General features: G+C 38.7%; 1 protein-coding gene across 3 annotated transcripts in view; it reads right to left on the minus strand.

The window, feature by feature from the left end:
- slx4ip (SLX4 interacting protein) overlaps positions 1-24,558 on the minus strand; it is a 60,772-nt gene that overhangs the window by 14,275 nt on the left and 21,939 nt on the right. For all 3 annotated transcript variants that reach the window (XM_051651970.1, XM_051651969.1, XM_051651968.1), the window contains 2 exons: positions 12,068-12,145; positions 6,535-6,623 (listed from right to left, as the gene is read on the minus strand). In XM_051651970.1, coding sequence (XP_051507930.1) covers positions 6,535-6,623; positions 12,068-12,145 — 167 coding nt within the window. The remainder of the gene's footprint in view (positions 1-6,534; positions 6,624-12,067; positions 12,146-24,558) is intronic.

Consider the following 24,558-nt stretch of genomic DNA (forward strand, 5'->3'; position numbering starts at 1 on the left):
GCTTTAAAGGAAAAGTTCACCCAAAAATGATTCTCTCATCATTTACACAACCTTTTGCCATCTCTAATTTGTATGACTTCCTTTCTTCTGCAGAGCAAAAATAAGTTGCTTTGCTGGAGATGTGTTTTTGTCCATACAATCAAAGTCAATTGGTCCAACTTTTTTTAGCTCCAAAAAGGACATAAAGGCAGCATCAACTTTATCCATACAACTCAAAAGGTTCAATCCATGTCTTCTGAAGCGATACGGTCGGATTGGGGTGAGAAACAGACCATATAAACACATCAGCATCAAAAAATCTTCATTTGTGTTCCACAAAAGAAAGTCATACGAGTTTGAAATGGCATAAGGGTAAGTAAATAAGGAGAGAATTATCATTTTTGGGTGAACCATTGCTTTACCCTTTGTAACAAGTTCGGTTCTCTTGGGCAATGGAGGAGTCAGGAGGCAACGAAGCAGTGCAGGCAAGACTTTTATTTTTCTGCCTCAGGTTCTGGGGTGACTTAATACAGTCTATTCCCGTAGATTCAAACACTCAATCAGAAAACAAATGCACTCAGCAAGTGTAAAGTTCGTGCTCTCAGGGTTTCTCTCTCGAACTGGTGAGCTGGTGCGGCTTTTAAGTCTCCCTCTGCCATTACTATAACAAGAGACAGGTGTTAGAGATAATTACAAACAAGGTGGCGAACCTTACCGCACTCTCTCTCGCACAGACAGACCCACGACCACGCCCCCATCACCACACCCTTCTATTAAAGTTCTGTTACCACTGAAGATGCAGCATGGCAGTTCTAGGGTCAAATTGACCCTACAGGACAAATCACAGCTTATCAGTCACATTTGCACATTTCCCCCAACAAACTAATCTTACATCAATTACCAAGCAATCACTAATTCCCAACTGTAACATACAGTACTGTGCAAACGTTTTAGGCACTTGTGAAAAATGTTGCATAGTGAGGATGTCTTCAAAAATAATGCCATAAATAATTTTCATTTATCAATTAACATCATACAAAGTTCAGTAAACTTAAAAAAAGCTAAATCAATATTTGTTATGACCACCTTTGCCTTCAAAACAGCACCAATTTTCCTAGGTACACCTGGACACAGTTTTTCTTGGTTGTTGGTAGATAGGATGTTCCAAGTTTTTGGAGAACTGGCCACAGTTCTTATACCTATTTAGGCAGTCTCAATTGCTTCTGTCTCTCCATGTAATCCCAGACTGAATTGATGTTCAGTGGGGGGCAATGTGGGGCCATGCCATCTTTTGCAGGGCTCCTTGTTCTTCTATTCTATTCTATTCTATTCTATTTGCAAAAGGAATGTTTAGAAGTCTAAAATTTATATTTCCTATTGACACACTACACTTAAATTTATTCATTTGGCAGATGCTTTTATCCAAAGCGACTTATAAAAGAGGAAAACATAAGCGAAACATCTTAAGGAGATAGTGGTACGAAAAGTGCCATATTACAAAGTTTCACTAACATCAGAATAGTAGCATTCAAAACAGATTAAAGTGCAACAAGAAATATTTATTTATTTATTGTGACTGGTTAAGTGCTCATGAAAAAGATGTGTTTTTAGCCGTATTTTGAAGACAGAAAGTGAGTCAGCTTTACGGATGGAGTTGGGAAGGTCATTCCACCAACGTGGTATGATGAAGCCGAAAGTCCGGGAAAGTGTTTTGGTGCCTCTTTGTGTTGGTACAACAAGGTGACGTTCCTTAGCTGACCGCAGGCTTCTGGTGGGCATGTAGTTCTGCAGAAATGATTTTAGGTATGCTGGAGCAGACCCAGTGACTGTTCTGTATGCCAGCATCAGAGCCTTGAATTTGATATATGCATCAACCGGCAGCCAGTGAAGAGAGAAAGGGGTGGTGTAACATGCGCTCTCTTTGATTCATTAAAGACCAGATGTGCTGCTGCATGGATCAGGATCATTTGCAGGGGCCTAATTGCACATGCAGGGAGGCCTGCAATGAAAGCATTACAGTAGTCCAGTCTAGTTATGACAAGTGACTGAACAAGAAGTTGTGTGGCATGTTCAGAGAGGAAGGGTCTTATATTCCTGATATTGTTGAGTGTAAATCTACATGATCTTGCAGTCTTTGAGATGTGGTCTGTGAAATTTAGTTTGTTATCGACACTAAAGCTGAAGATATAAATAACCATCTTAAGACAAATGTTGTTGTGAAACATCTTATGTGCCTAAGACTTTTGCACAGTACTCTACATTTTGGTAGGCCTAATTAGAATGTCATGAATCTTAAAAGTTGCAGTAAATCTGTGTTTTTTCAAAATGACCCTCAACATTCCAGCTAATGAAACTCCCTTTTCAGAGTTTGAACCAGGGACCTACTAGAAAGTAGAAGAGATCTTCAACCTCTATAAGCTACTACGACTGCCAGAGAGGTTCATGCTCTCTTGCTGCATCCAAGAAATCACGTCATACCACCACTCGCTGTCAGACACAAATCCTAACCTTATGACATCTGAATAGGTGTTATGGCAGCCATGTTTGGCTGATATAAACATTGTTTTGCAAACTGAGCATTAAATCACATGGAAGGACCACAGACAAATTCCCAAACTGCCTCAAAACATGTGGCGTCATTCAGACTCTCGCTGTCAAGCTCTGTGGTAAAAGGGACTCACCATAAACATATGACAACATCGGAAGAACAAATTCAGCGAGCCATTATCATTTTCAAATTGAAATTCTACATCGTATGTGACTCATACTGCCGAGCCACATTTTTCATTAAGATTTATAACTTTCCTGGCTAACTTTCAAGCAAAAGAAAAATTAAAGAAACTGGGAGAAAAAGGCTCCAAATGACAAATTAGAGCATAGCAATTGAAATAATTGTTTTGTCATGAGAGAAACTCCAGCATACTCTTCTGTTGCCTCTCTCATCCGATCTGCCAAAGAGGCTGAGGGAGAGAGAGCACCACCGCAAGCCCCTGCAAACCTTCCCTTGTAGCATATACAAGCACAGAGAACCACATCCTGGGGAGGGGAATGCAAAAACAAGAGTCCTGCTTTCCTGAACTGGAAAAGCGGTTACACAATGTGAACTTTTCACTGTCGAACTGGATAACTTTTCTCAAATTATTACAACTCTTGCTTTCATTGAAAGCCAAAGCAACATAGAAAAAAAGGCTGGAAGAAAATGTCTCGAGGAAAAACAATGGCAAATGATTCAACCGAAAAAGTACCGACATTAACGGCAGGATAGAAGGGAGACTGTCTTCATTCTTGATATTCATCCCAAGGTGGGCGGCTCTGTGTAGCTTTCCCAGGATTTCATTAGAAGAAAGAGTAGGTTCAACCCGAGAGGCACAGAGGGACAATGTGGACATGAAAGATGCAAGAAGATCTGTGTGGGGCGGGGGGATACAGCACTCTGGCCCTCAGTGTCCCACGCTTGCAGCATGCTGATGGCTCCAGAGATTCTACTACTGACCATCATGTTAAACCAAAGCATAGCTTTTGTACCCACACACAAGTGATGCCATAAATGTGGGTAAGGGAGCATTTGTGTGAGCCAAATAAAACTGTGGTCTTCTTTTAGACTTCAAAAATGACAGTTCCAAGCAATGCATACCTATCACACAATTAATTGGTGAATAAACAAGATTACAATTACAGCTGCCACAACTGACTAATTGTGAAAAGTGTCAATCAGAGCATTCCATTGAGGTCTACTCCAGTTCAGTCAAAAATTCTATTAACAACGTGTTTTGGAGCGGTTAACCATGGTAGCCAATCACAGACATGTCAGCTGCTCATTTTCGGAGTATAATTTATTCAAAATTTAAAGAAACAGTTGTGTTTTTGATGCTGCTGAGAGGGCGCTGTCTTGATTGAGGGATGTATAAAACAGCACTTATGTAATTCTTGAACACAGTTCTTATCCTGTTTTAGATGTGTAGCCTACATAAAAAATATGGCATGCAGATGCCTCACTCAAAGTATTTTAATGTTCATTTTATTTATCAAAATGAATCAAAATTACAATATCAGGGGAAATAATCAACATTTATGATTTTTTGTCATAATCGTGCAGTCCATGTGATGCAATTCTTCTCATTACAGAATTAAAATCCTGGTATACATTTCTTACTTTAAGACTGAAAGAGCACCTATTATGGTTTTTCAAATATTACCTTTCATGTAGTGTGTTATATAGCTGTTTGTGAATGTAAAAAAAAGTCTGCGAAGTTTCACAAATCAAAGTGCACGACAAATGGAGTTATTGGCTGTGTCTTATTTGGAAGGCTGCGTCCTCCGGAGGTCGCATTTGTCAGCCGCATAGGTCATCGAGGCTGTCTTGTTTCATTTTTTTTTTTTTTTGTCTATCTTTTTCTTATTTTTTATCTATTGTCAATGCCTTTTATGTATATGCACTTACATTTATACAATTGTTAACCTTTTTTGCATTCCCAAAAAAAAAACATAAAACGAGACAGCCTCGATGACATATGCGGCTGACAAATGCGACCTCCGGAGGACGCATCCTTCCAAACGAGACACAGCCATTGACTTCCAAAAGAAAGAACCGATTCTGAACACCTGAAACGAGTTGTTAGTAATTCCAGACTTCCTGTACTAACCTACGTAATTTGATAACAAAAAACCCGCCTCTGGTCTTCACTGGCTGCTCGCAAACACCACACTAAGCGGTAGACCAATCACAACAGACTGGGACAACAGAGCACAACAGGCTCTCTGAAAGGAGGAGTTTAGAATGAATCCTTTAGAACGGATCATTGAACGAGTCGTTTTTGACACTGGGAAAAAAAGGTAAATCTGCAATTTAAATTATGAGCAAATTAAAGTTTTTTTGACCTTGGATGCATGTAAATCTATTGTATGAGACCTTTAAAACAAAATTAGGCATGTTTAAAAACCATAATAGGTGCTTTTTAAAACCTTACCAGACAAACAGATGAGACCAAACAACAGACAAACTGCAAACAAAGCATACACCGATCAGCCACAGCATTAAAACCACTTTCCTAATGTTGTGTTGTTCCCCCTCGTGCCGCCAAAACAGTGCCAACCTGTATCTCAGAATAATATTTTGAGATGATATTCTTCTCACCACAACTGTACAGAGCGGTTATCTGAGTTACTGTAGACTTTGTCAATTTGAACCAGTCTGGCCATTCTCTGTTGAACTCTCTCATCAACAAGGCGTTTCCATCCACAGAACTATCGCTCTTATTTCTACTTTGAAATAAGCTGTCAAAGTATGCCTTACAGTGATCAAATATACATACAACTGCTGCTGCACTCGTTGTCCTCAACGGGGTTTAAAAGCCAGCCCAGAAGCCAGGGTTCCACTTATTTAAGCCGATGCATTTTAGTGGTCCACCTCAGAAAGCACTAAAAGTGTACGGAGCCTTAACCAATCAGCCCCTTCCAACATCTCTACTGCCACCTATTAATAATATGGGGAGAAAACAAAAGGCATGAATTGACTGCTTGAGTCCAGAGCCCACTGCATGTCAAAGACGGTGCCATTGCAGGGAATGGGTTCATAACGAATGTCCTCTTTCTTAAGCACCAGGAACCAGGGACATAGCTGGGTATTCTGGGGCCCCTGACTCTATATTGATTTGGGCCCCTTTCCTATTAAAAAAATACAGTTTAGAATTTGTTGTGGGCCCCCCTGGACCTGTGGGCCCCTAGAATCATTACTACCTTTCACCCCACTAGCTATGGCCCTGCCAGGAACTCTTAAGTTAGGATTCATTTCGGATTCATTTCATTTTAGATCATTTGGAATTTTGGTTGAAAATCGAGTGATTTCGTGTCATTGTGTAGAGGGCTGTGCACAGGGTAAAAGATCAATCTTGAGATTTAAGAATCGATATTGAGATCATTCAAATTAAGATCACAATGCATCAGAAAATCTTTATTTTTACCCAGTACTACTTCCCACCCTTTTTGACCAATGATTTTCCATGACTTTTCCAGTCATTTTTTATTTCTGGAAATAAGTTTGATTCCATTTTGATCAATTATCAGAAAAGAACCCAAATGAAGGATTCGCTGACATCTCTATGGCTTGCAAGCACTATACTTACTTACTATACTACTATACAAAAGCTCTAGCCAAGAACAACATTTGGGTGATGAAATATTTTAAAGCATAGCAGAACGTGAAAAAATTCCACAAATCTTCCATGACTTTTTTAAAAAATGTCATTCCAATGACATTTCCAGACCTGGAAAACACAATTTTGAAATTCCCTGATATTTCCAGGTTTTCCATGAAGGTGGGAACCCTGTATTTTTTTCAGAGCACCATCCAGTCTAATAATCCTTGTGATTTGGGTGGCACCAAATGCCAAAAACCTTTTAAATAACACCAGAGAAATGTTAAGTCCATTGGAATGGACACAGGGTTTGAAAGGGTTAAATAAAGAGTAGCTCATAACTTAGCAAGCTACAACTACTTCAAATTAACATCCCCAATGCTGCTTATATACATTAATTTATAATATAAGCAGCTCTTACCACATCCAGGTTCTGATTTACATTGGGAAGTGCAGCATTCTCTGGAGGACTGGCACATACTACAACACGCTCAGGAAATACACGTAACTCTGCAAGAGACAAGTGATGAAAATTTATTTGTAGGCGCTAAACTATTTATTGGGATACTATACACAGTATATGTTATAGGTTATCAGTGTTTCCCATCAATTACCTAGATTGTGGCGGCCTGCCACAGTTTCATAATGAACCAAAAATATTTTTACACTTTTAATAACATAAAAGATCTCTAACGTTGTGTTTTGCGCCATTGCTTCAGTAAAGCATCTCTCACTCCCAGTCAGTCAGTCAGTCAGCGCTGTACGCACGCATGCTCACACATACACACACATACTGGAACCAATTATCTAACGTTAACGTTATTACCAGTGGCTCTGACAATGTAACTATTTTCAGCATCTGAGGAGCAAGTTCAACACAGGTAACCACTTTTGCTTCATTTCTTTGATAGCACACAGGACAAGAGGATTTTTGATTAAAACGTCGATAACTAAAAAATGATCAGTTATATTTGTGATAGCCTACAGTGCATCTGGAAAGTATTCACAGTGCTTCACTTTCTCCACATTTTGTTATGTTACAGCCTTATTCCAAAATGGATTAAATTCATTATTTTCCTCAAAATTCTACAAACAATACTCCATAATGACAATGAAAAAGTTTTTTGAAATCTTTGCAAATTTATTAAAAAAATAAAAAATTTTTAAAAAATCACACGTACATAAGTATTCACAGCCTTTGCTCAATACTTTGTTGAAGCACCTTTGGCACCAATTACAGCCTCAAGTCTTTTTGAGTATGATGCTACAAGCTTGGCACACCTATTTTTGGGCAGTTTCTCCCATTCTTCTTTGCAGGACCTCTCAAGCTCCATCAGGTTGGAAGGGGAGTGTCGGTACACAGCCATTTTCAGATCTCTTCAGAGATGTTCAATCGGGTTCAAGTCTGGGCTCTGGCTGGGCCACTCAAGGACATTCACAGAGTTGTCCCATAGCCACTCCTTTGTTATCTGGGCTGTGTGCTTAGGGTCGTTGTCCTTTTGGAAGATGAACCTTCGCCCCAGTCTGAGGTCCAGAGAGCTCTGGAGCAGGTTTTCATCAAGGATGTCTCTGTACATTGCTGCATTCATCTTTCCCTCGATCCTGACTAGTCTCCCAGTTCCTGCCACTGAAAAACATCCCCACAGCATGATGCTGCCACCACCATGCTTCACTGTAGGGATGGTATTGGCCAGGTGATGAGCGGTGCCTGGTTTCCTCCAGGCATGACGCTTGCCATTCAGGCCAAAGAGTTCAATCTTTGTTTCTCATGGTCTGAGAGTCCTTCAGGTGCCTTTTGGCAAACTCCAGGCGGGCTGTCATGTGCCTTTTACTGAGGAGTGGCTTCCGTCCGGCCACTCTACCATACAGGCCTGATTGGTGGAGTGCTGCAGAGATGGTTGTTCTTCTGGAAGGCTCTCCTCTCTCCACAGAGAAACGCTGGAGCTCTGTCAGAGTGACCATCGGGTTCTTGGTCACCTCCCTGACTAAGGCTCTTCTCCTCCGATCGCTCAGTTTGAACGGGCGGCCAGCTCTAGGAAGAGTCCTGGTGGTTCCAAACTTCTTCCATTTACGTATGATGGAGGCCACTGTGCTCATTGGGACCTTCAATGCTGCAGACATTTTTCTGTACCCTTCCCCAGATCTGTGCCTTGATACAATCCTGTCTCGGAGGTCTACAGACAATTCCTTGGACTTCATGGCTTGGTTTGTGCTCTGACATGCACTGTTAACTGTGGGACCTTATAAAGACAGGTGTGTGCCTTTCCAAATCATGTCCAATCAACTGAATTTACCACAGGTGGACTCCAATCAAGTTGTAGAAACATGTCAAGGATGATCAGTGGAAACAGGATGCACCTGAGCTCAATTTTGAGTGTCATGGCAAAGGCTGTGAATACTTATGTACATGTGATTTTTTTCGTTTTTTATTTTTAATAAATTTGCAAAGATTTCAAACAAACTTCTTTCACGTTGTCATTATGGGGTATCGTTTGTAGAATTTTGAGGAAAATAATTAATTTAATCCATTTTGGAATAAGGCTGTAACATAACAAAATGTGGAAAAAGTGAAGCGCTGTGAATACTTTCCAGATGCACTGTATGCCTGTGTCAATTATTAGAAAGTTCATATTCTTATTCTGCTGTTGAAAGTAATCCAGAGCATGTAATTTTATAATTAGCTAGCCTATAACAGGGAACTTAAATGTAGTTGCTTGACGCATAATCTTGGTTAACCAGATTTAATGCAAATTCTGTTGAATTTCTACTCTGCGCATTCCTCAATCACATGCACACAGCACACTACTTACTGCAGGCTACTTACTACAGCAGGACTATTGAAGCCACACTACTGCATTTGAGCCCAAGGACTACATCCAGTCAAGTAAATTTTGATGATATTACTAGGGTAAATATATTTGATCTATGGTATTAAAGTTTAACTAGCAAATACTAAATCAAAATGTTTTTATACAGTAGCTAGCTAGCCAGTAAATCAGATATGCTAAATGTAAGCTCACTAACACCATTTCATTGACAATTTAAGAGGCTAGCTATCATGGTGCTAGCTAGCTCAACTGTGATGCTGTTTCTTCTGCTAGCCAGATTTCTGTTATCATACAAGAATGTAGGTTATAGTTTGATTTAGCATGCTGATTGAGGAGTGTTCATCCATTCATCTAGCCTATTTCTATTAATTTGTCCAGCATCAATTGTAAAACATTTTTACCATTCCAGAATATTCCAATTGTTTAGCTTACTATTTATATATCTGTGCATGGCATTGCATTAGTGTTTTTTACAAGTTTTTTTCTAATCTTATTCTAGACAACAATGCCACGTGCGCCATCTGATGTGTGGATATATTTCCCCTCAGCCAATGTAGAAGCAAAGGCTGTGTACATTTGCAAATACTGTGCAAAGACCTATGTTAAGAATGCCACAAAGATGCAGCAGCATATAGCCAAGTGCCCAAAGTTTTTTCCAATATTTCCAAAATTCCCCAGCTTAACTTCCCATGGAAAGTTTCTGGAAAGTTTCCGGAAATTTACCGGAAATTTTCCGCCCCTTTGCAACCCTAGTGCTGAACATGCGCATGTTCCGAAAATGCTCACGCTAATGCGCACCTGAACAGTAAAATACATTTCAAATTTCGGTCAAAATGCCCGTCTTGGTGAGGTATTCATGTAAAAACAGAGAGTGGTGTCTAAAGTGAACGTAAACAGCGGATTTGTATTTAAATGTCGGACTTGTAAGTGTAAATGTAAGCTTATAGACCTACTGCCGTCTAGTGTGTCATTATAATAATCAAACAACCATAACAAAAAAAAATGAGAAAAAAAAACTCACTGCTCTTGACTGGGTAACTTTAGTAGCTTTAAAAAGTATTAATATATTATAATCATACAGTGAAGTCCAGTAGCAGTTTTTTGTTGCATTTCATTCTGAATGTTTACTTGAAAGCTTGATAGATTTAAAACTTTTAAAGCTGTTAAAAAAAGCACTGAATTTTCTTAATTGGTAATTTTTGTTCTATTATTTTAATCTATTTCTATTCATTGCTGTTTTTTATTGTTATTTTATTACTGAGTATTGCTAATTGTATTTATTACTAGTCTTGAATAATTACTTAAGAACTTGAAACCATTCTTCCATAATTAACATATTAGTTAGTGCTATTATTTGTTGTGGTTTTGAAGCTGGTATTGAGAATCGTCAAATTTCTCTACCGACTACTGAAATTTTGGTATTGTGATAATGTATAGACTTTATTGTACATGGTAGATCTTGCTGCAATACCATGATGAAAAAGTAGATCTCATTCCATAGAAGTGTGAGCACCCCTGCTGTAATTGATGGCAATGGAGGCTTTTCTTTATTTGACTACCATAAGTAAAATAAAATAATTATCATATGACAATAGCCTCCTCCCCTACCCAGTGCAGTTTACATTTCTGTCACAGAGAATTCAGTTGATTACATAGGTACACTATTAGGTTGGGCATCATTCATAATTTTAGAAAAATAAACAACATAAACTTTGACATGTTACTTGAGCATGTAACTTAAATGTCTTTTTTCTCTCCAGACAAGTAACTTTTTTACTTGTTCAAGTGAATGACCAATTTACTTGTCCGGAGGGCAAGCACATGACAATGCTTAATGTCGAGCCCTGGCTCAAATGTATGCTCTAGTCGATTTTGTGTTTTGACCATGTGTTTTGTGAGCTGTGTTAAACTTCGTCTCATTTTATGCTTTGAGGGTGTGACTTTTTTGCCGAGCAATCACCATTCATATCTATACAACCAATGTGTTTATGATTAAAATACTACTAGAGCACAACATTTTTTAGAGTGTCCGAGGTCCACCCCACCACAGTCTCACAAAATCCTGTGGGAAACACTGGGTTATAAATGGACTTACATCAAAAAGGAAGGTGACTATTTTTATTATTTGTTTTACAGTCTCATTTGAAGTAAAAATGGTCATTCATTTGTACTTATTTCAAATGGATTCACATGAACATCAAAAACATAAATTGACCTGGGAGTCCTTTTCATGGAAATATAAATTTCAGTTGAAAGAGCTTTAATTGTTTTCAAGTAAATGGTATAGTTGTCAAAGCTGAACATCAACAATGGGCAAATTCATCTTCCTACAGCCTCTCAGTCAATAAAGTTTCAAATATGTTACTTGATACATATCACAACAAACCACACTGTTAGATGTATTCCGGTTTATTTCCTTCCAACTTTGGCTAAATTTAGCAAATAGCTGGTCAACCCCTTTTTCCTTCTATTTGCCTTGACTAGATCACTGAAAATAATCCAAACTGGACAGCCCTATTAGCATGTACTTTGTTTTAGCAGCTACTTTGATTTTATTTCTTTATGCCATGTTAAATAAAAATCATGTGTAATATTGATAGTAATTTCAATCTGACATGTCATACCCCTAATCATATAGTGAGACTTTACCCTGAACTTGTTTACTTTGATAAGTAAACCATACTTTCTTTTGTGCTGCTGTCAGCTTGACACTGATCTCAAAAATGTGTTGAGCTCTGCCTCTATTAGGTTAGGACTGAACTTGTCTCTTACAGTCTAACCAGACATAATGGGTGGTTTCTTCAAATGAGTTTTTCTTGAACTCTATAAATCTGGCTTTGAACCACTAGTTCAGAATAAAATTTATTTTGAAGACCATCATGTCTTGAGCTGGCAACTTTTATAAACAAGTTTAACATATTTCAGTTGACTTTTTTAAAATAAAAATGGTCTGGACCGTAACCCCCTACAGAGACTGACAGCTGTTCAAACTAATAACAACACAGGTGCTTCTGATTAAATCATTTGTTTTTTGCAAGCCAACTTAATGTAGTTAAGAAGCATTCAGATCAGTCTTCTTTAGTCTATGAGGAGTGTTTCATTCAGCCTTGCTCAAAGATAAGCTACCTTGGTAGTGCTGCTTGACAACGCATCTTAGGTTGACGTGTCGTTTCAGGAAGTGCACCGCCAGATGAACGTTCCCACCTGCCAAAAGAAAACACATTTGTTATGACCCACCAGACAGAATGGCACAAATCAGTTACATTTAAAAGCACTAAGAAAACCTCCAAAGGTAATAGAGAAACAGCAGGGACTTTTCACATTAAGCTGATCATCAAATTTTGCATTTTGAATTGTCTGCTTGTTTAATCAAATACTCATTTACGCATGAGGAAACATTTATATGTGAATAAGGAAAATTATTGAAATACAGATCAGCACTGGATTAATGATGGCACCTCTACTGAAAACTGATGCTATCAATTATAAGTGGCAAATGCAAAATTGAAGAACAAAAGGCGATGTGTGCCTAACATGACACAGCTCAAAGGCTGTTTCATGTATAAGAAATACCAAAGCGTTTAAGCAAATGAGAGAGGAGTTTTATCATAGGTAAGGCATGAACCTGAGCAGTGCCAGGGGCTTCCAGGCCTTTGAAGTCCACAGTAACAAGACTGACTGAACGCTAAAAGTATTTACTGCCTCCATTGGTGAGGGAGTTTTATGAATTTCTGTTCTACATCTTAAAAAAAAAAACAGCAAATAATGTGTCTCTTTGTCTGGATTACCTGTATTTTAGATGTAAATTCACAATTGGACAACTGTAATTATTCCCTCAAGTTACGCATTCACAATGTGTGAAATTCCACACAGAAAAAATTGCTACAACATATAGCTTGATAATATAGTAGAGCAAGGAGTTCATCTTTCTATCCCACTCTAATTCCAAAATCAGTGCATGTAAATCAGCACTAATGTGTCTTTTTAATTAGTACTCCGCAACCATTCTCATTCACTGTTAACACGCCAAAAAAGAGTTTATTCAATCCTTCCTGTGTTGAAGCAGCTACTCGTCCATTTTGTTTTAATTTAAGAGACAGCAGGCAAAGGAAAAATTCAGCCTAGATCTGTTTGTCATTGCCCAAGGAATGCAAGATCCACTCTGTGCAAAAGACGAAGCACTGTTGCTTAATCTGGGAGGAATTTGTCGGCAAGAAAGGGGGCCTGGTGAACACACTAACTATCAGCTGTAAACAAGACAACAGGCATGGGACTGCACCAGCTCTCTCTCTCTCTGCCCTGAATAGACCCCTCAGCCTCTACGCCTGTCTGTGAGAGACTGCCCCTGGCTTGCCAGAAGACCATAAAACCCACATGAAATGGATCAGACCATTATCTTATGGTCCCAAGTGCTTAAAAACCTCAAACAGAAAGTTTACATGCACTTTAAAAGCTCAATTTCAGTGACAGACAAAATAAATTGTCTTAATAAAATGTCCTGTGAACACATAATTTTTACTATGTTTACACCTCTAATCCACACTGGAACAGCATTTTCCTCCACCTAAAACAGAAACTTTCGAAAATGCTTTCCATAATCGCATACTTTCTTTTTAATGCAAAACCAGACTAACAGGGCCACATCCACACTAATACTTTTCCTTTGAAAATGCATTTCAAGACGTTTATGCTCTTCCACAATAGTGCGGCAGAAAGCTGAGGCTGCAGTGGGCACAGGCTCAACTAAACTGGACAGATAAAGACTGGAAAAACATAGCCTGGTCTGATGAATCTCAATTTCTGCTGAGGCACACAGATGGTAGGCCCACTGCAGCCTCAGCTTTCTGTTCTTGGCTAACAGAAGTGGAACCCGACGTGGTCTTCTGCTGCTGTAGCCCATCCGCCTCAAGGTTCGACATGTTGTTCATTCTGAGATGCTATTCTGCTCACTATAATTGTACAGAGGGGTTATCTGAGTTACCGTTGCCTTTCTGTCAGCTCAAACCAGTCTGGCCATTCTCCATTGACCTCTCTCATCAACAAGGCATTTCTGTCCTCAGAACTGCCACACGCTTTTTTGTTTTTGGAACCATTCTGAGTAAACTCTAGAGACTGTTGTGCTTGAAAATCCCAGGAGATCAGCAGTTACAGAACTACTTAAACCAGCCCGTCTAGCACTAAAAATCATGCCACGGTCTAAATCAAAATTTTTTCCCCATTCTGATGGTTGATGTGAACTTTAACTGAAGCTCCTGACCCATATCTGCATGATTGTATGCATTACACTGCTGTCACACAATTGGCTGATTAGATAATCGCATGAGTAAGTAGGTGTATCTAATAAGTACAGGTGTACCTAATAAAAGTGCTTGGTGAGTGTAGCTGCACATGTAAAAGTACTGAATGTGTGCATTCTAAAATAAACTCATAGTGATTCCCTCACATTGCAAAATTTGTTTGTCTTCAAAGAACACCTGAGATGTGTCAAATGGGACAAAACTGTGGTTAAGAAGACAGGTTTGCATTTCGCCATACCAACTGATGTCATCTTAGGCCCCACTAACAGCTAGCTGGGTCCTCAAACAGGAGCGTGGTACTTCTGCAGGTAATGATATGCAATTACATTGTCTTCCAGTCACAAAACTGTCATCAGCACCCCAGAATGTGATTGATGGATCTACCTCCTACTTTTATCCACTTCACAGGCAGTGTTTAACTGCAACTTCTCTCCAGTTGTTTGAATAGTTTACAATGCTTTTATCAACCATCAATGCTTAAAACTGACTGCACTATAGAAACAACAGTAAAATCAGACAGTAAAGTCTAAAAATAACAGTAAAGTCAAACTCACAACACAGAAGGAAGATAAATTAAGGTGCAGTATCAAACTTCCTGCACACACTTGCTTTGAAATAACTTCCATTCAAAGCACAACCATGACATGAATCACAGTGACACTCAAAACACAGATTGAAACAACAAACAGAGCATTTAAACCCATTACACCCTAAACCCCACTCACTGTATCCAAGATACAAAATAATTACCATAAATGTTATTCTATTCCACCTATGAGAATAATAGGCTACGGTAAGCATCTTATGTGAAAGCCTGGTGAACCAGCCAAACAGGCTCTTTAAGTTGTCAAGGTTCCAGGTGATTTGTACTCTTCTCTGCTCAGGGGGAGTGATCCAACACTACTGGGAATGACAACACCTATATTACCTCCACAGAAGTCTCCATGTGCGCAATGCAGGTTAATATGTATCAGATGCTCCCTCAGGTGTTCCTTTCTGCCACAAAGAGTTAACCGAGATTGGGGCGAGGAGGATTTCAATATCAGATTTATAGGCTCTTGAGATGTCTCGGACACTATACTGCTTAGGGCAGAAAGGCAACACCAGCATTGAGATCAAGATGGCACATAGAACCCCACCAACAACTTCAATGAGGGTGAAAGAAAGCATGCGTGCACAGTATCAGCAGTCTTATCTTTCCTGTTCCTAATCATTTGAGTATGTAACCAGCCGCCTAAAAGCTTGGGAGAGTTATGGGAAAATAAAACTCATAAGACTCACTCATGGTTCAAAAGATTAGTATTTCTGCTCAGCATCAAGGGCCTGGGGCAAGTTCTTTCTCTTTTTAACTTTGGATGTCCATCCCAGCTCGGAATCAGCCACCCTTACACAAAAAACAGTTTAAAAGCATTTTTGTTCTGTCTCTTGTGCCATTGTGAATTCAGTTATTAAATTCCCAAGACAAGGCCGATAAAGAAGTCTGTCTACAGAGTTAGGAAAGAAGGTCAGAAAGGCACTGCTTGAGATATCAGCTGTTGCTTCTCAATTAAAATGGCCCCTTCAGTGGTCCTTTCAGTGTCCTTTAGTGACTATTTTCAACTTGATGCATCAAAAGCACAACTTTTCAGAGAAAGTTTTACCATACAAACATTTAAAGGAATATTCCGGATTCAATACAAGCTAAGTGCAAATGACAGCTTTTGTGGAATAATGTTGATTACAAAAAAATCTAATAAAAATAAAAAATCAAGGCACTTTCAATATGAGTGAATGGGTTTAAAGGCAGAAATGTGAAGCATATCATTTTATAAAAGCACTTACCTTAATTTTTCAGTTAAAACTCCATTAATATTCCATTAACACCTAAAGCACAGCTGTTAGCGTGCTAATTAAATGTTCAGTAGAGAAACTAGTCATAATCACTAATTGACTAGTTCGTTGTTGGACAGTGACCCACCCGTTTTATTAAGACCAGTGGTTCTTAACAATTTTTGTATGAACGCCACCCTATATCATTCCCTGACCCTAGGCCACCCCTTCTCCAAAACCAAGAAAGTTGTGAATTTATGCACAGGCAACAGAAGGTGAGGCTGTTTGAAAGGATAGTTCACCCAAAAGTGAACACTCTCTCATTATTTACTCACCCTTATGCCACCCCAGATGTATATGACTTTCATTCTTCTGCAAAACACAAAGATTTTAAAAAAATATATATTTCAGGTCTGTTGGTCCTCACAATGCAAGTGAATGGTGACCAGAACTTTGAAGGTCCAAAAGACAGTATAAAAGTAATCCATAAGACTCCAGTGGTTAAATCCATATCTTCCGCAGTGATATGATAAATTTGGGTGAGAAACAGATCAATATTTTAGTCCTTTTTTAACTGCAACTCTACACTTTCACTTCCACATTCTGGTGCAGAAGCGACTATCACTTTCACATTCAGCCACCTACTGGTTGGGGCTGGTCAAAGGTGGAGATCGATAGCAAGAAAGGACTTAAATATTGATTTGTCTCTTATCCACGCCTGTCATTTTGTTTAGAAGATATGGATTTAACCACTGGAGACATATGGATTACTGTTATGCCTCCTTTATGTTGTTTTTTTCTTTTGACCTTCTGAGTTCTGGTCACCATTCACTTGCATTGTGAGGACCAACAGAGCTGTGTTCTGCAGAAGAAAGTCATACACATCTGGGATGGCATAGGCTAATGGTTTTTAAACCACTAATTGAAAAAAGACTTTTACAGAGCTAAACAAAGCTAACAAAGCTTTTTTTTTTTTTTAGCTTTTGGTCTAAAACTAACAATTAATTGAGGAAAATGAGGACTGTTAGTTTAACAAAGACAATGGTATTTTCCAAGTCTAAATTATTTTTTTATGCAGAAAAGAACTTGATGATAGATTTGATTAATATGACTGATAAACGCCCCCCATTTGCGACCTAACACCCTCATCTCTGCTAATTTGCATATTTTATTACAGCACCCACTGACATCTTTTGAATCAAGACAAAAACTGTTGTTTACAGGTTTACACTCTGTTTCTGTGGTCTGTTTCGGCAATGAAAGCCAAGCTATTAGATCTGTTTCCCCAACAAAAGCAGAACATGACCACCAGACCCACCAGATGTCTGTGAAAGAAATGCTGCCACTGCGAACAGTATGTCAAGTTCTAAAGATGACGGTTGAGACCCCCTGTTAAACCCTAATAGGCAAAGTCTTCCAGCACTCATCGTAATTCACACACAAACACAACATCACAACATGTCTTTCCACAGACTCCTCTGACACTATGCCAAGGCAGAAATGTATACAGTACTTCGGTACATACAAACGCAGAGTCCCCCCCTGAGCTTTTACCACTTCCTGGGAAAACAATAGAGGGAACGAAAAGTCAACAAAACCTAAAGAATGTAAAGAGGAATGTGAAATTAAATGGAAAAGAGGGGTGAGTGATCCCTTGTCTCAAACTAGAGGCATTCTTTCCATTGATTCAGAGTTCAAAGAGGAACACAAGCTATAAAAACTTCATCAGCTCTAAACAAATGGAGAGGATAGACAGCTCAACATGCAAAAGAATAACAATCATCTCTCAGCACCGCAGTCTAGAATTTGACAAGCCAAAGAGGTTATACAATCTAAACACATTGAGCTCTAAAAACAGACAGCATCAGATACAAATTCTGGTAGTAAAATCGGGCACAATCCACGATATCTGAGCATATAGCTACTGTTTGTGATGGCCGATCCTTAAGTGATCTCACAGACATGTCCACTGTGAAAACTGGGGACAGTGGGGTGTCTAAGTGACCGAGTTGGAATTTGTAGAAACATTTTCTCTTGGTCCTCACTTTGATGTAAATGATCACCCTCTAAGATCTTGTCCTTCGCTCTGACTGGGCCAGGGTGGGGCTCCTGGGCGATTTTGTGTATGTGTGCGAATGTTTCATGGGGGTCACCACATGGAAGGGGCGAGCAGGGTTTTCCTGGAAGCACATCACACCCGGCTGCGTAACTGTAGCCTGAGCCGAGCGGGCGGTGCGTCTTATCACTCTGTTTAACGTCCACCTGAAACAATATTTGCACATGAGTGTTCAATCTAACATTTGGGTGACCCCTTTAGCCCGGTTATGAAATGCTGCAGTGTGGCCCAACATGAGGATGTGACAGATGATCAAAAGGAGAGCTGTAAAGATAAGTAACTGAAGTGTCTTCGGAAACCTCCTTCCATAATTTCACTAAACAAACTTGATCAAATTCAAGACAAACCCAACAAGGTAACATTTACCAACCAAAAGTAGGAAGATCGGCAATGACACGGCAAAAATCACATATTTAAAAAGATCAAGACTGTAAATGAGAAACAATGAAACGGAAGATCCCTCCCCTTTAAGTAACAGATGTCTCCTTAAATTAGAGCTCCTAATGAAACACTTGCTAACTGCCAACACCTGCACTATAAATTTACATGAACTCAGCATGGCTAAAACATTTAATAAATTAAACTTAATATTTGTCCATCCACAAACACAGCATTCTAAAAAGAGATGTCACATGCTAAAGTGTTTCACCATAGTTTCTTTTATCTCACTAAAATGACATGCTTTATTTGGCTGATATTCATACTGTAAAAACATAAACATGTAAGGGATAATGTACAGTCAGACGGACATAATGACCAGTTGACTGTACATTATTCTGCTTATTACACTGCTTCTTATCAATAAATAAATAAGTGGACATGAAATATTGAGTTTATTTTATAATGTGAGAAGAAACTGACCTCAAAAAGATACTAGAGAGATGAAACTGGTATAGCTACAGTATGTAGGAAATTGCCGGTCTCTCGCTCGTCGGGAAGAATGCGCACAGCTGACGGCTCATTAGATAAATGTTAAGGAGGTGAGACTTCTACTCGCAGAGCAAACAGATGGAACAGCGATACGAGATGCTTGATAGATCTTTTAAATAATCATCCTGCTATTTGTGCTGCTTTATCACCTGTGGTGAGGAAAAGAGAAGCTGACATCTGCACTCTCACAGAAGCACATATCTCATGTAATCAACCTGGAGCACCAACCTGTAGTTATAGTTAAAATAAAATAAATTAAAAAAATCAAAAGACCTTAGATATATATTTATTCTAATAAAAAATGTAATACTATTAAATAAAAATGATTAACAATGCTTTAAACATATAAAAGTTATTTAACATAATCAGTTGAATTAATTTAATAATATTGTGTTTTGAAAACCAATTTTTATTGTCTTTAAATTTATTTTCTTGTGTAAAGAGGTCAGTGTTTATCACTTTTTATGATGACAATACTGTCGTACAAAGGCTGTAAATACACTGTACACCAACAAAACAGATTTGAGTGTGGATTTTGTAGTTACTGCAATTTTCTCAAAACCTGGTTATAGTTGAGCCGGGCAACTTACAGTCTAAGAACCCCAGTTTTGGTCAAAATGTGAAGTTACTGTGTTTTGCCTTTGCCTAGCAGAATAGTCAATAAGAAAAAAGTTTAGATATATCAGGAATCGCTTTGAAATCAGATTGTGACTCCCAGAATCGGAATCGGGTAGAATCGTGAGGTGCCTGAAGATTCCCAACCCTAGATTGAAGTTCATGAAGTGTTGTATAGTAAAATCTGTATAAAAATGGCAACTCCCAAATGCATCTACACTGCGCAATAGTTATGTTTAACACTTCATTGGCTGCATTTCATCCCTTCAGTCAACTGAGCAAGCGTGAAAAAATTTGTGTGAACTAAAACTTGAATTAAATGAAAATTGACTTTAAAAGTGAAAAGTTTACAAAGCCTAGCCAACTGAAATAATGCAGCATCCGATTGTTGTACATTGTGTGACAGGAACTTTAATTGCGTTCAGCAGTGCAGATGTTAATTTAGAGTTCTTAAATACATTTAAGAGGAACACACTTCAAAGACTGAACATTGTGTTTTTGTATATTTATGTTCACAAGGTGAAACATGATAACATGAGCTGCTGCTGTTTTTTTTTTTTTTTTTTTTTTTTTTTTTTTTGGCAGACAGCCGGTCAAATTAACTGAAAATATTAAATTTGGTCATGACTCACACTATGTTCCTGAATTTTGTCATAATTGATGAGCTCAGTTTTCTCATGTTATACTGTGGCACATTAACGTTACCATCTCTAAAAAAGGTGCTCCTAAATTTTTGACTCTGCTCCTAAATTTTTTTAATTAGGAGCACAAGTGCTCCTAAAAAAATGTAAGCGTAGAGCCCTGAGTTGCTATTGATTTTTTAAAGGAAATAATTTTGTTCACATCTATGCCCCAAAACAGACAACATTTTTCTTAAAATAAAACAATTTCCCAATAAAAAAGCACAATTAACTAAGTATTTAAAAAGTCCCTTTAAGGGGACATCTTTGGAAACAGGCTGGGCAGCTAATTTCTACATAAACAAGTGGCATAAATGTACAGTTCCTATTTGATTGAATGGGGAATGACCGAAATCTCCAAAACGGGTGGTCAAGATTCCGATCAAAGAACATATTTAAAATGCAGTCTTTAGATAAAATCTTTAAAAACTATCTAAAATCTAAAAAACTGGTTCAGCTAACGCACATGCGCATTCTCAATTTGATTGACAGGTGATGTCTGTATCTAAAAGGTGATTGGCTCTTTCACCTGTGAGGTGGGACTTATTACAATTCTTCTTCAATTATTACCCCTAGGCTAAATTCTTTTTACATTCTATGCTGCCATGGAAAATAACTGTCAGCTGAGCTTGTGAGGGCTTCAGTTGAGGGCTAAAAGGGACTTAAGTTGAGACTTTGTAGAAGATTCACACTGCCCTGCAACAAACGGCAACAGAAGCCAACATCCAACAGTTGTTGGGTTTTGTCGGATCAATGCGTTCACCCTGTTGGCGTTTGTTGGCGTCTGTTTTCACCGATTCAACATGTTCAATCAGCGTTTGTTGGGTCTTGGAACGTTTGATCAGTCTGGTGTGATTTTCCAACAAACACCAACAAACTCAGATGTAATCTGACTTCATTGTGAAACGCTGCTATGACGATGAGGAAAGTGTCCAAAGAAAATTAACGTGCACAGTCGCACCTGCATTGGTAGAGCAAGAAAAATGCAGTCAATCACGATTAGACATAAGCAAGCTTATTGAAGCTTTCTGTTCCTTTCTAAATAAAAGAAAACAAAATGATTATATTAGTTTTGGGTTCAGCAGTTTATGTGGATGACAAATGTGAGGGAACATTTCAGTACAAATGGGTTATAACAAGACGCGAATGAAGATGGATTTATGCTCGTGTTCTTCTCACTCGCTTGAAAAACACATCCTTTATTTCTCAAACGCAGTCAAATCACATAGAAAATGCAAACAACTGAACAAAATGCAGATTACAATAGTTAAAATATTAACTTCTCCCATATTTTATGGGCACGATCTTGTGTAAAATATTTTTGTGCTGTATTGCTGTCCTCTGACGAAACTCCCAGAATGAGTAAGTTAAGGCCTAATGTAAAATTGAATACATGCTGAACATAATAAATAAATCACGCATATGTACTTATATATTAAACTGATGCACGTTTGTTGGTGTTTGTTGAATCAGTGTGAACATGACAGTTGTGTTTCTCAACATTCGAAATACAACAGCCTATTTTAATGTTTGAAGGGTTGGCATCTGTTGGCATTTATTGGGGCAGTGTGAATTGGCCTTAGGATAGTAACAAAATCCCTCATGTTTTTTTTTGTTTTTTTATTATTAATTGCATTGAAATCACTACATTTGTTGATTAGAATCAATTTTGAAGCATTGTATTTCTCTAATATGCAAATATTTTCAGCGAAGGAAAACTGTGTTGAAAGTCGTTCAGTCAGAGATCTTCTATACCGAGATAACCTTCGCATTTTTCAGTGTAACAGTCATTTAGCATGTTACGGTACCATGGTAAACTCCACACATAATTCATATCAAAAGGATTGATTATTTTAAAACATGTTGGAGATTAGCAGACAGGCAGTCAATTCATTAAGTGATTAGCTGTTTTCTAACAAAAGCAGTTTATTCTCCATAGACATCCATAAAAAAAAACATGTGTACCTCCACAGAATGTCTATAGGACTGCCGCGTTATGCTTTTTTATGCTAAGCTTGTAGGCTCCCTTGCTAGAAGGGCTCTGGTTCAGTGTCTTACTTTTCCCACAATGCAATGAAAATTAGACTGTCTGACTAAAGACAGCTGTGGGCTTGTTTTATACAACAGGCTTTCTCTGGCGTCTTTAGTTAGTTGTTAGGCGCAGTCTTAATTTAATGGCTATGTTTATGCAACTGGCCCCCGAAATCACAACTGAAATATGTTCCTTAAACTTCTTTTGCTTCAAAATTCTTAAAATTAAAATATTAAGTCTATAATAATTTAAGTTTATAATTAACATAATTTTGAGATAAATAAGTAAAAACAATTACAGTGATACAATAAATCACATATCTGAGTTAAGTCTCTGTAAGAGTTAAAGGACAGTCAAAGAGGAGTCGGGAACCGGCTGAACAGTAAACAAAGTTTAATGTGAAACAAACTTAAAACAACATAGAACCAACACAGATACACATGTAGCGTGGCCACGTGCGTCTCTCTCTCTCGAACTGGCACCTCCGGCTCCCCTTTACCTCGCTCTCCCGCTGATCAGCTGATTCAATGCCGGCCTTACAGTTAACTTTACTTAAATGGTTAAGGTCACTCTTCGAGAAAACCACCTTAGGTGAACTTGATGACACAAGTATTTTCCATAGAGAAAGACATGCTATTCCTAGTCTAATTTAATTGATCCAATTTTTAAGGCAATGGTTTGCATGCTTTTGTAAGTAAGGTCAACCAATTAGATTTTACAGTGCAGTGGTGTACTTAAATGATATATTACTGTAGATAAGGTACTGTAAATTTAAGAATCGGAGGCCCCAGGAGCAAACAGGGAAGTGTGGTGTGAATGAGGGCAGGGAAACACATTCCTCCCATTTGATTCCAGCAGATTAACGATGTGGGGAGTTATGTGCTGTTTTGCAGAGCTGGTTTGAACCTGAGCTAGACCTGTCATTGAATCCAGACTTCTTCTTTTTCTCATCTTTCTCTCCCACTAAATCTCTCTTGCTGGTGTGTTTACGAATTTGTGTGCATTAAAACTGACCCACTATACACCTGGAAAGCACATTGGTGCCTGCATACAAGTCCTTAATGATGAAATATTAAATGCTATTTACTGTAAAAGAACAATCAAATCCATGTTAACCAGCGCCCATACTGTTACTGGCTCCTCTGCAAATATGTATTTAATTATAATACAATGAAGGCCAAAATATAATGATGGATTCAGCTGAGAAAGGCACCATTAACTGTGAGCACATGACCTGCCATTTGATCTGCACAAGGGCTTCGCAATGAAAACGCTATGGGAAAAAGCAGGGTGATCCTCTAAAATGATTTAGTAATTCCTAAAGTGAGTGCTTTGGTCAGGCGGCATGGTTAGCCTGGGTTCACTGAGGCTGTGTCTGAATGTGTGTGTGTGTCTGCCTAACCAGAATGTGGTATAGAAACAGTCCCATGAATCCCATTCTGATCAAGCTCTCCTTCCCCAATCCCTAATTACATACAGAGAACTGTGGTAGGACATGACCAGAGGAACACAGCTGACCCCGAACCAAAGAACGGGGTGTGTATATGTGTGTTGAGAGCAAGTCATACTGATTGTACAAACATCATTTCCAAGCCAAAGACGGGTGTGTTAAAGCTGTGTATTCAAAAATTTGAGTGTGAGAGCACGGGATAGAGTTGAGAAAAGTCTTCGGAAAGAGTCAGGCTGTCCAGGGGCTTTTCTGTACAGTGAGACATGAGGCTTAGGAGGTGGATTTGCACAGCAACTGCAACATGACTAAACATCAAGGGCTAATTCTAGACCAAGGAGACAGACAGGCCGACAGACTGACAGGCAGACAGGCAGTCAAGAGAGCCCGAGGAATTCGGCAGCTCCTGCTAACAGGTCTCTATTTCCCATGCGGGTAATCCTGCCTAGTCCTTCTCACATGTTCCAGGGCAGGTAACCGCTGCTAATGCAGCCACATGCTTTATATTTACAGGCTATAGGGCACACAGGGCAGAAAGAGTATGCTCTTATTGCAAACTTCCGAGGAGGGGGCATAGATGGAGGGAGAGTGAAAAAGAGACAGAAAGTGAGGGGTTTAATCACGCTTACAGACAATATAACAGATGAACAAGTTGGATTTGAACAGTTTTGTTGCCTGTCAGTATTAGTTT

Source organism: Myxocyprinus asiaticus, chromosome 23 (genome assembly GCF_019703515.2).
Source record: "Myxocyprinus asiaticus isolate MX2 ecotype Aquarium Trade chromosome 23, UBuf_Myxa_2, whole genome shotgun sequence".
Taxonomy (NCBI): Eukaryota; Metazoa; Chordata; class Actinopteri; order Cypriniformes; family Catostomidae; genus Myxocyprinus; species Myxocyprinus asiaticus.